Source organism: Chiloscyllium plagiosum, chromosome 19 (genome assembly GCF_004010195.1).
Source record: "Chiloscyllium plagiosum isolate BGI_BamShark_2017 chromosome 19, ASM401019v2, whole genome shotgun sequence".
Taxonomy (NCBI): domain Eukaryota; kingdom Metazoa; phylum Chordata; class Chondrichthyes; order Orectolobiformes; family Hemiscylliidae; genus Chiloscyllium; species Chiloscyllium plagiosum.
In genome coordinates, this window is record NC_057728.1 from 16,845,314 (window position 1) to 16,857,259 (window position 11,946).

General features: G+C 39.3%; 1 protein-coding gene across 2 annotated transcripts in view; it reads left to right on the forward strand.

Annotated features, from left to right (window-relative positions):
- The window catches only part of scube1 (signal peptide, CUB domain, EGF-like 1), a 282,056-nt gene that overhangs the window by 36,548 nt on the left and 233,562 nt on the right, over positions 1–11,946 (forward strand). For both annotated transcript variants that reach the window (XM_043709200.1, XM_043709201.1), the window contains exon 3: positions 4,288–4,413. In XM_043709200.1, coding sequence (XP_043565135.1) covers positions 4,288–4,413 — 126 coding nt within the window. The remainder of the gene's footprint in view (positions 1–4,287; positions 4,414–11,946) is intronic.

Below are 11,946 nucleotides of genomic sequence, written 5' to 3' on the forward strand. Positions count from 1 at the left end.
TCCTCAGGTAAGGAAGCCAAAACTGCATACAATATTCCAAATGTGGCCTCACCAGTGACTTGTACAATGGCAGTAAGACATCCTTGTTCCTGTACTCAAATCCTCTCCCTATGAATGCCTCCTGTACTGCTTGCAGCAAATACAAGTACACTTTCAGTGACTGGTGCATGAGGCGACCTAGGTCTTAAGGAACAAAGGCCCTCTCTCAATTTACAGCCATTTAAGTCATAACTTGCCTTCCTATTTCTGCTACCAAAGTAGATAATCTCACATTTATTCACATTATACTTCATTTGCTATGCATTTGCCTACTTACTCAGCCTGTCCATTGCACACTGCAACATCTCTGCATCTTCCTCACAGCCCATCCTTCCAACCAGCTTTGTGTCATCTACAAATTGAGATATTGCATTTAATTCCCTCATCTAAATTGTTAGCATATAACTGGAGTCCTCATACCAATCCCTGAGGTACCCCACTAGTTGCTGCCTGCCATTCAGAAAAAACCTCATTTATTCCTACTGTTTGTTTCCTGTTAGCTAACAAGTTTTATATTCACATCAATGCGCTACCCCGAATCCCATGCCTTCAAGTTTTCACATCCTGTTCCTTGCTGGAGTGAAGAACTGCTTGTGGATCTGTTCCAAGATGTTGCCTTGTGCTCCAAAATGGTTGACAAACTCAATAATGGAATCTACTATACTTTAGCAATGTAAACCTCAGCTGTAAAGTTTTCTATGGGATCAATGTACTCTTCTCTCCCTTTGACTGTATTTTTAAACCTCTGAGAGGTTGAGCCTGCTTGTGGAGTTTGAACCTCCTTTTGGAGAGATCTTGATGTCAAATGACAGCTTGCTTGGAGTGCTGCGGTTTTGCACTCCAACACGGCCTAATCTCCACCGAGGGTTTGGCGCACTCAAGTGACAATCTTGCATGATTTTGGATAACTTGGAGGTGCCGGTGTTGGACTGGGGTGGACAAAGTTTAAAAATCTCACAACACCAGTTTATAATCCAACAGGTTTATTTGGAAGCACAGGTTTATTTTGGATAATTTAGAGTTTCCAGACAGAACTTGAGTTTATCATGGGCATCATTCTATTATTTTTGCTGTTCTGACACCTTTGAATGCAACTGGAATTTCGGGTTGTTGAGAATTCAACCTGATTGCAATGTCTCTTCTAATTAGCACAGATTGTGGATTGGTTATGGAGTGAAAATAAGAGCAGGAAAAACATGGGACCGTTTTTGGTTTGGTGGATCTCTGTATCTCCATGAATCTGTCATCTCCTCAGCCTACTTGTTTAACTTGGTTGAAAAGTCTGAGCTGATGCATGGGGAGTGAAGAGACATGTTTTCTGGGCTTCTCTTTGCTGTGGTAGATCTGCCAGAAAGGAGAGTTTAAGAATGGATGAACATTATCCTTTCTGAATGAGACAGAAAAGGGAGTGGAAGTTTGTTTGTGTCTAGTGCCCTGTAGGGAGGGGAGTGTGAAGGTAGGGATCTTAATTCTTTAATCTGGTGTGATTTTTCAGTCTTGTCATCTTGCATGGCTAGAATAGATGCCCCTTCTACGATCTCCTTGGCCCTCCTATGGGTGAAATGTTTAAAGAAGCATATGCTGGTTCAGGTGCTGGTTCCTGTGTGCACTGTGGAAAAAGGAAATTGTAAAAGTCCAGTGTATATTACATTTATTGGGGGAATTGAAGAGAGAGTATGTCTGTGTTAATAAAGGAATAGGTTTTAGGTTTGCCTGTAAGTAAGTAATTACATTAAGGATGTTGCTTAAAGTAGAAGTTTCTAAAGATTTTACTGCACTCTTATTTAGAAGTTGGTGGAATAAAACAGATGCCTTTTGTATCTGGCAGAATGAGGCACTTTGAGCTCTTGTCGACATACTGCAGCATGCTGAGAATTGAAGGCAAATGTGAAGAAGTTGATGGTTTTTGTCAGAACAATATATCTGAAAAATATGAACTCAGCCCTCAGCTTGCCAGACTGACTGATTTTTCTGAATAAAACCATTAATAAACATCAGCATTTTATTGGCGTACTTAATTATTTCATTTGAAACATATGTGAACTTAGAAAATCTGGTAAAGAAAGTGATTTTCTAAATTTAAAAACAAATTTGGTTTTATTTCAGTTGTAACATTTAGTAGTTATCTGTAATTATTCATAGTCATAATTTTTCACATTAAAAATCAAAATCTGAGCTAATCCGATCAAAGTGCTGTGCTTAAATTTGCATGATAATAGTGAAACAACAAAGTGTGATGTTGAAGTGTGGTGCCAGTATTTGAAACACAAGTGTGAAGTGTTACAAACAAATTAAGGAAGATTACACGCAGTGACTTTTGTTAGATCTGGTGTTGTGCTGCTGCTGTTGCTGCAGAGCTGTAATGGGAAAACACCACTTTATAAGGCCTCTCTGTCACAATACTCTGAGGGGCTGCAAACTGTGCAGAACCCTTCAGGCTGTACTCTTGACATGGAATGCATTTTGTAAATATCCAAAGAATTGTAATTGTGTTGAGGTACCTTAAGGTGGAACATGCTGTATGTACAAAAGTTGAATGGTATTGTACCTTCTGTAAGTTTCAATTTGAAATATTTTGAAATGTACTTTCCAGATTTTAGGAATACATGTTGGAATGTTTTATTGCTCAGAATGGGGTTAATTTTCATTGTTTCAAGATTTCAGGATATTGGTCCACTTAAAAGAATTTGGAACCAGTGTTTGCTTTTGACTGACTCCAAGAAGATGATGTTTTTCTTTTACAGTTATCACTTTCAACTCTTCTTAAGAAAAGACAAGATGAACCACTGATGCTAGTTTCATTCTTCTTGTTCTTTCAATCGTTGATTGGCCAACTTAGTTTCATTTCAAGAATAATTTGTAATTGATTTCCTGTGAACCACTTCAGATAGGGGTTGACCTTTCTAAGACTGATTTACGGAGAAATCTTTTCTTTAACCATCCACAAGCCTTCATCATAATCAATGGGTCCATTCAAAATGCATGTTAGTAGAGTTTTCAACATCCAAAGGATGAAGGGAAACCAGGACAGATTGTGAAAATGGATTTGATGTAGAATTGCTAAGCAGGTCTGAGGAACTATTTCACCTGCTCTTCTATTTTCCCTTGCTGGTGTTCTTTGTATTTGGAAATACAAAAATACTGTGCTGAAACACTGCATATTGAGAAATTCTCTACATTGCATTGGTGCAGACTATTGCAACTATCTAATTGTGGGCACAAGTGGGATTGAAAACTTTGTTCAGCTAATGGTAATAAGTATGGAAGAAATAGCTCAGGCTTTTTCCAGGGGGCCTGGATTCAAGTCGCACCTGCTCCTACAGTCTATAATAACATCTCTGAACAGGTTGATTTAGAAGATATATAGCTCAGGTCTTTAGAATGGACTTGGCCTCCAAATATAAACCATAATGAGAGGACTCAGACAATGATAAATATGTTATGGAGTCTCAGAATTTTTGTGAAATGTTTAATATAAAAATGAAACCTGTAAACCTTCCTTTTGAGCCCTCAGTTCTTCAACTAAATGAGGGGGCAAAAAAAAACAAATAACCATCAAAAGATTTTGAACAATGTGATTGTCTTATACTTTGTTTTATTAGTAATTCTGATTAATTCAAGTGTGGATTGCACCCCATGGTTGAGGCTGGTTTTATGACCTGCAGAAAACACCGTATTGTAGTGTTGGGAAATCTTTCCCTGTGCCTGATTGACAAGAAAATCTACTCCATGTTTATATGGCAGGATTATTTTAATGAAGGACATAATTTGTTAAAAATAAGAGTTAACACTGCCATGATCTTCTGTTAACGGTCACTTAACGTTGTTAACAGCAGTTTATGTGCGTGGTACGCAAGGCAAGTTTTTAACTAAATGACTTGTAATTTCTTTAAGCTCATTCTATTTAAATTTTTGACTTCTACATTCAAAAGCTTATCAGCTTTTTTTGTAAAACAAGAGACATTAAAAAAAATTCCTTGCACTTGGTTATGGGAACAGACCAGTTTTGTGACTGCCCCCACATCCATGAACTTCCACCCCTTTCCATTTTTGTTTCCACAGCCGTTTACTTGCTCGTGATGTTTGCTGTGAGTTGTTTGTATTCTTGAAACCCATTTTCACTGGGACTAACAAGTAACATTACTATGGTGCTTGTCATCCTCACCGTCAACTACCCTATTTTTGTCTGTGATGCCTTCCAGAGTGTCCTTTGCCTTACTGAAGTATGTCTTTCTAACTGTCTTTCAGATATTGATGAATGTGACAATGACTACAATGGTGGCTGTGTTCATGAGTGCATCAACATTCCAGGCAACTACAGATGTACTTGTTACGATGGCTTTATGTTGGCACATGATGGCCATAATTGCCTGGGTGAGTAACGTAATTTCTAGTTATTTTCATAGCATGTCTGTGACATGTTTGTTGTCCAAAGCTTGAAAGTATTATTAATTTCAGCATTATTCAATGGAGCAGATACTTGGGAGTATGGAAAAAAGATCTTGCACCTGTAACTGCATCTCTCCATTGTACTTTTAAGTATCAAAAATCTTAATTTGCAGGGACTGATACTTTGAACGAGGTAACCAGAATTCTCGGTCTCTTGTGCTCTAATCCAGGATTTCCGGAGTTATTCTGTGACCATTATTGGGCTGTGGCTTAAATTATATTCTGGATAATGCATTTATTGTGAAAAAGAAATTGAGGAAATTTCCCCAAAGTTGCTGACAGAAATGAAATTGAGAGGGAACAGGTTGAAGAATCCACTTTTTAAAATGTAGCCTTAATCTGTGACCTGTACTGCCTTGGAGTGTGGTTTACTGCTAGAGGATGGCATTACAAAATAGAGAAAAGGGCAACAATGTGAAAAAAAATTGGGATAGTTTTGTCAGAGAAGAGGAGATTTAAGAGGTGACGTGAAGATGAAACATCAGGTCAATCTCTTGTTCTTGGAAGTGGGAAGGGTATTTAGTTAGACTGGGTGGTACCTTGCACAAATCCTGACACCTTCCTGTTTTCTCTCTCTTCACCTCCCCAACCCCAGAGTAAATTCTGTACACACAGGATCATGGTTGATTTGCAACCAGTTAAAGCTCTTAATTGGCCAGTTAAGACCACTTAATGGTCAGTCAACTACAACTGGGGTTAATCCAGTTTTAACTGGGACTAATCCAAACTATATACATAGGAGTTGCTATGGTGTATGTAGCTTGATTGGGGTTGGGGTTGGGGTTGGCAGGGAGAGGAGATCAGTGGGTGGGGATATCAAGCAGGATTGTCCAGCGGAAGCCAAAGCTTCCAACTGTGCCTCCAGTGTCATCTCTCTACAGCCCCCAGCCTTGGGTCCTCTCCAATCTTGGGGTTGTAAAGTGCTCTTCCTGCAGCAGCCTTGGTCACCTCCAAGTGCTGCTGAGTACAAGAACTTGCTGGGCACTGCTTCCAGCCCTCCTGGAGACCTGACCTGATCTACTGAAGTGACTCCAAGAGATCAAATGAAAGAGGTGACCAGCATGATATGGTGCAGGGATCAACCTTCTTCAGAGATTTTGGACAGAAGCTGGAGGAATTGTTCGGAGGTTTTTGAGAGCATTGAACGGGTTCTGAGTTAATAGGAGCAGAGATGAATTTATTATTTAAGACTACTTGGATAGGCGGCTGAAAGACAAAAGAATAAAGGGATATGGAACATGACAGGGATATATAATTAGGATTATTGCTAAAAGATAAATCCTAACTGAGATTTGTTGGGCTAAATGGCCTATTTCTGTACTATAATTTCAATGCATTTGTGAAGTAGCAAACTAAAAGGTGTACACAGAAATGCTAAATAGAAAAGAATTAGGAAATACTAGTTGACCTTCTACTATTGTGGTAGTCATATGGTACATCTCCTCGACCTGTTCACTTCTGTTACTGCACACCTCTGGAGCAGGTGTGACTTGAGCTGGATCTTCTGGTTCAGACGTAGGAACATTGTCCATTGCACTGTAAGTGTTCCTTTTTAGTCACAATACAATTATAACAGTACCGATTGATCCAATTAACTGATTATCAAGTAGTTCACAAAGTGTGAAATAAAAAAAATGTTGTAGAGATCATAAACTAAGAGTCATGGATTCAATCTTGCCTTATTACTTTTAAACGCGCTGCAGTTACCACAAACCATGTTTCAAATTACTTGTATATGATATCCTGAAATTTTATATACTGTGCTCTTGGATTCTGCAATGGGCTTGAACTCAAACATTTAGTACAGCAAAGCCAAGGTGTTCATTACAAATAGCTCACTTGCTATTTCCCCCTTTACCACTAGTGTGCGCTTAGATGCAAAGTTGGTTTCTGGAGCTCTGCAGAATTGTGATAACAAAGTGACATTGAAAAATTGAAAATGGGACACCGCCATTAATATATGAGCAAGACTATTTTCCCAGCAGGCAGACAAGTTTGAGATGAAATATAGATGTAACTGAAGTATGCCACATATCAACTCGGTTCCTTAGAAATCAAGGTTGTCATTGGTTTTCAGGAAAGCAGTGCTTACCAGGTATGAATGAGGTGGTTTGTTCCTAGCACCTCACTAGTTGTATTGGAAGTAGTGGAGTATCCCATTACAACCAGAGCAGCCATATCCAATCATGCTATTACACAAATCTGCAGCAAGTCACTCTTGAACCGAGGCCTCATGACTCAAAGGTAAATAACACTCCTGGTGTGACTCACACACCCTGCTGTCAGCCAAATCCAGTTACTTGCTTCAAATGAATCATCACTTTCAACTCCAGTTTGACACGTGACCTGGTGTGATTTGGGAATTAATTTCCGAGAGACACATCTGGGAATGAAACATCACAAAGGTTTTGTTTTTCAATCAGATGCGGTATAGTTGCAACCAGGATTACATGGACACCAAAGATTTCCAAAATGCTTCATGGAAACTTTGTATGTGTAATTATAAGTTTTGTATTTTTATTAGCAATAAACATGAAACTGACATTTTTGAGCAAAAGCTTGCATATTAATAAGGGCTCAACTTTGTTAGACAGTGGGGTGGACATTGCAGTGTTCTTCAGTTCTGCCAGCTCGATTGTTAACTGTCATGGTAAAGCCACTGTAAACTCAGTGTTAAATAATGCTTTAAAAATGTATTACTGAGGAGAATCAGACCAAGTTTAAATAAAGTTTTTCTATTGCTGTTTTAATATTAAATAATCAGCTAGAATACATTGACGGATCTCGCATGCCCAACAGGGTACTATGTTTAGAAAGATGTTACGGCACCAGTTCTGAGTTGGACTTTTTGAGGGAAGCTACCACTGGGATCAGTGAATTTACCCGATAGTACTTTTGTAACAAAATATGATTTGCAATTATGTCCATAGAATTATGCCCATATCAGAAATTCTTCAAAGGTAACTAATTTCTTGCTTGAAATATTAGTCTTTCTCCCTTTTGACTTATCAATAGCTGTACTGACACGAGATGGGAATTAGATAGGTCAAATTGACGATGCAAAATAGGGCCAAACCCAATTTGGCAGTGACATTAATTTGATTACTATAGATATTGGGAAGTACTGCAATGGAGTCCAACTTAGGATCAGCTATTGTTCACTTTGGTTGTCCATGTGTTGGGAGATCAAATTTGTCTTTTGACAACTGCTTGAGGCAAGTCGGACTTCTTCTTGTTAGATTGACAATTGCAACTAAGTACTTTTACATTGTCTGTGTTTAATATGTGCTCAATAGTTATTCTAATGCAGTGGTTTTGTGGATTTTTTTCTCCTAAGGTTAACCTTATTTTTTGGAACTTATGCAGGTATCCTGTAACAAGTATTTTTTTCAGAATGTAAATTAGTTAAGAAAATCAAGATTTTTAAATATGTTTTGTTAATATGTTGTGGTACTGAACATCAATTTCATCAAAGTTGGAAGCATCTTTGAAAATAATGTTCATGTCAATGTCAACATTCATCCTGGCTTTTTAGAAAAGTTACTGTCAGGCAGACTCTCTCCTGACAGAACCTTCCAATTTCCCTTAAATTGAAGTCCAGCATTCTCCTTGTCAATTTGGTTGGGAAACAATGTTTAACTTTGTATAACTTTAAGTATAACATAGTTTGCATTTTGTATTTTCAGAAGATGGTTTTACTACTTTTGTTTGTTTCCAAGCCTTGATAATGTTTTATTTGCCTTGCAATGGGGTCTAGCTGTACATTAAAATGATTTTCTTTTTTAAAAAAGCTTTCTTGCATATTAGCAGGGTTCCGGAGTGCACACAACCACAAAAATTTCCAAGTCAATCAATGTGTCTAGGAATGCTAGAGGGAGATTGCTAGAATCTGAGTTTAAGAAATGTTTTCTGCACCTCTTACTTTTAACTATTGTGAATCTCCTTCATTTCCTCCTTCCTAATTGACCCTCGCTTCCCTAGCGTATCTTCTGTGAAGACAGAACTAAACTGGTTGTCTTAACTGCTCTGCCATTTACTATTCTTCATAATCTCCTGTTTCAGATTGTAGGGGGCCTACATTTTATCTTCTTACTTGTAGAAGTTCTTAAAGTCTGTTTTTATGTTCCTTGCAAGCTTACATGCGCAGTTTATTTCCTGTTCTTAATCAACTTCTTGGTCCTCATGCTGCATTCTGAACTGTTCCTTGTCTTGCTACTCTTTGAATGCAATATTCCAAAAGTGGTCCAACCAATGTCCTGTGTCGCTGTAATGTGACATTCCAGCTGCTACACTCAATGCACTGACCAATACAGGCAAGCATAGCAAACACCGCCTTCGCTATGCTTTCTCCCTGCAACTCCATTTCCAAGGAATTGTGAACTTGCATCCCAAGGTCTCTTTCATTAGCAACACTCTGCAGGACATTATGGATCATGTGTGGGCATATGGGATTAATTTAGAATGACACCATGGTCAGCATGCTCATTGTGGGCTGAAGGTCCTGTTCCCGTGTTGTACTGTACTGTTCTACGTTCTACATATAACAAGCTGTTTGGAAGGCTTGTGGAATGTTAATCTATATTGTTGAGGATTTGAGTAGTGAAGTCTTCATTTGACAGATTACACCTGGAGTAGTGTATGCAGTTTCCATCTCTTTATCTTGGAAGATATTGCCGTAGAGGGAGTGCAGTGAATATTCACCAAGCTTGATTCTGGAATGGTGAGACTGTCCTATGAAGAGAACATGAGCAAACTGGGCCTGTATTCTCTTATGCATTGAATAGTGAGGTGATCTTATTGAAATCTACAAAATACTTGAAAGAAATAGACAAGTAGATGCAGGGAAGATGTTTCCCTTGTTTGAGGAGTCTAGAATCAGGGACATAACTTTAAAAACAAGGGTGCCATTAAGGACCAAGGTGAGGCAATTTTTTTGTTTATTCCGAATCCTTGGAATTCTCCACCTCAGAGTGCTGTGGAAGCTCATTTATTGAATATATTTAAAGTAGAAGTTTATGTTTGATCAGCAATGATGTGAAGGGTCACAGGCATAATGTGGGGGGGCGGGGAAGGAGTATTGAAGAGTCATTCAGCCATGGTTGTATTAAATGGCAGAGCACATTCGACTGGCTGAGTGGTCTTCTCCTGTTCTATTTATCTATCTATGTGCCTACTCCAGGAATTTATTTACCACCATATTTTTGTTATAGTGGTTTGCCCTGTCTATATGTAGGTTAAATTGACACATGATTACTGTAGCATCTTTGTTTCATTGCTAATTACCTAGTTAATACTGTCCCTGCCTTTACCAATCCTATTTGGAGGTCTATAGATAAATCTTCCTCATGGTTCTCCCCACCTCCATTGCTGTTTGCCTCCACCAAGATTGATTGCACATTTATGCTTTTTACGTCCATATCTTTTCTCACTGTTGCACCAATTTCAGTTTTCCCTTACAACACCTACCTGTCCTTCCTAAAGTTTGACTATCCTTTGATATTCAGTTCCTAGCCTCCTCCACACTGCAGTCATGTGTCTGTGATTACAATCCTATCATATACCCATTTAGAATGCTTTGCACTGTTAATTTATCTACCTTATTGCAAATACTTCGCACATTCATCTGGACTCAAATGTAATACCTTGTCATTTTAACACCCCTTTTGCATTCTGGCTGTCCTTACTGTTAGCCCTTGTTTCTTCTGCTTTGCACTTTTGCTGTCTCCTTTTCTACCTTTCATTTCCATCTTTGTTTCCCTTACTTTTTTGTCTTGCCACTCAGGTTTCCATTCCCCTGCTACTCTGGTTTAATCCCTCCCTGACATAAATTGTTGATTTAGATTGCTTGGCTATCAGCTTGTCATAGTGATCTTTGCAGTACCTACTAGTCATAGCTGACACCTGAGAATACTCTGTTTATCGGTTCTGTTTTCTTTCCAACAACCAATCTTCAATATGTCAGTATGTTAGCCCCAATCCCACATGATCTAATTTCACATGCAGTGTGTGTCTGAGGATAAAACAGTATCATTAAGTATTCATCTGCAGCTGTGACCAAGAACATATGCACCAACGAGAAGCCAAGGCTGAATACCACTTAGACTGAATCAACAAATTTTTCAATGTTCAACTCTGCCTTTCAAGCAAGCCAGAACCTAGTCCCTTACCCAACTAGATCTCCTGTCCCTCCTCCATCCAAGTCCTCCAAGAACTTGCTACTTCACTGCCCCTCTTCAGTCATTGCAGTTCCAGACTTGCTCTGCCTTTGCTGCTACTATAACTTCCTGTGTATCCTATCCTGAGTATATCCAATCATCCAACATTCTAACCAGCTAATGTGTCAGCTCCCCCCGATCTGATGAATATTGTCCCCTTCACTCTGTCATGAGCCCCACCAATCCCAAAGTACACTCTGAACTCAAACTCAGAGTAATCTCAAACCCAGAGCTTTCACATACAGTTTTTGTTTAGGTTTGGTTCAAATCTTCCATGTCTCATGGCATATGAAAGAAACCATTTTATTCCCATTGCTATATGTCCAGATCATGATGGTTCCTTCTACTATTGGTTGTCTTGGGGTGGTGGGGATGGGAGTCAGTATTGTTCTGAGTTGGACTATTTTTTGTCATTCTTGTCTGGTGCACCCTCAGTGTGGAATCTAAACCTACTGTGTTTCATCTGCCATAAGCCACAATAGAGAAGACCATTGGATTCCACAGGATGCAGTTCTTGCATCTTAATTAGCCAGTGCACTCCCTTTGCTAAGGCATCTCTGCTGCAGTCTTCACAGCATGGCCCACAAGTAAAGCTGGATATTGCAATGGCCTCATGAAGTACTTCTGCCAAGTGGGAGGGAGAGAAACTTGTAGTTAGTGCATTTGCTTCGTACACTGTTCAAATTTCCTTTTACTTCAATAAACCAGTGAGGTCATTAAGCCTTTTGCGACACTAAGATGTTAAATGTAGAGTCAAGGAATTGGTACTTACTACCGTAGTATTATCACTTGCAGCCTGGCCCTCCTGTCACTGAACTTCAGCTGGTTTTTCTGATGTCTTTACCACTCTGCTTTGAACTGACATGGATAGGAAATTGGTTGACTGGCAGGAAACAGGGTTGGAATATGTATAAGTACTCAAATTGGCAGGACCTGACAAGTGGCATCCTTCAGGCATCTGTGTTGGTGCCTCAATTCATGATTTTCATTAATGACTTGGATAATGACCTAAAGAGTCAAATATCCAAATTTGTAGCAGAGCAAATTTGGGCAGCATGGTAGACAGTATTAATGTCCCAATTCCTCCGCCTCCACCGTATCTGCTCCCAGGAGGACCAGTTCCACCACAGAACACACCAGATGGCCTCCTTCTTTAGAGGCCGCAATTTCCCTTCCCACGTGGTTAAAGATGCCCTCCAAAGCATCTTGTCCACATCCCGCACCTCTGCCCTCAGACCCCACC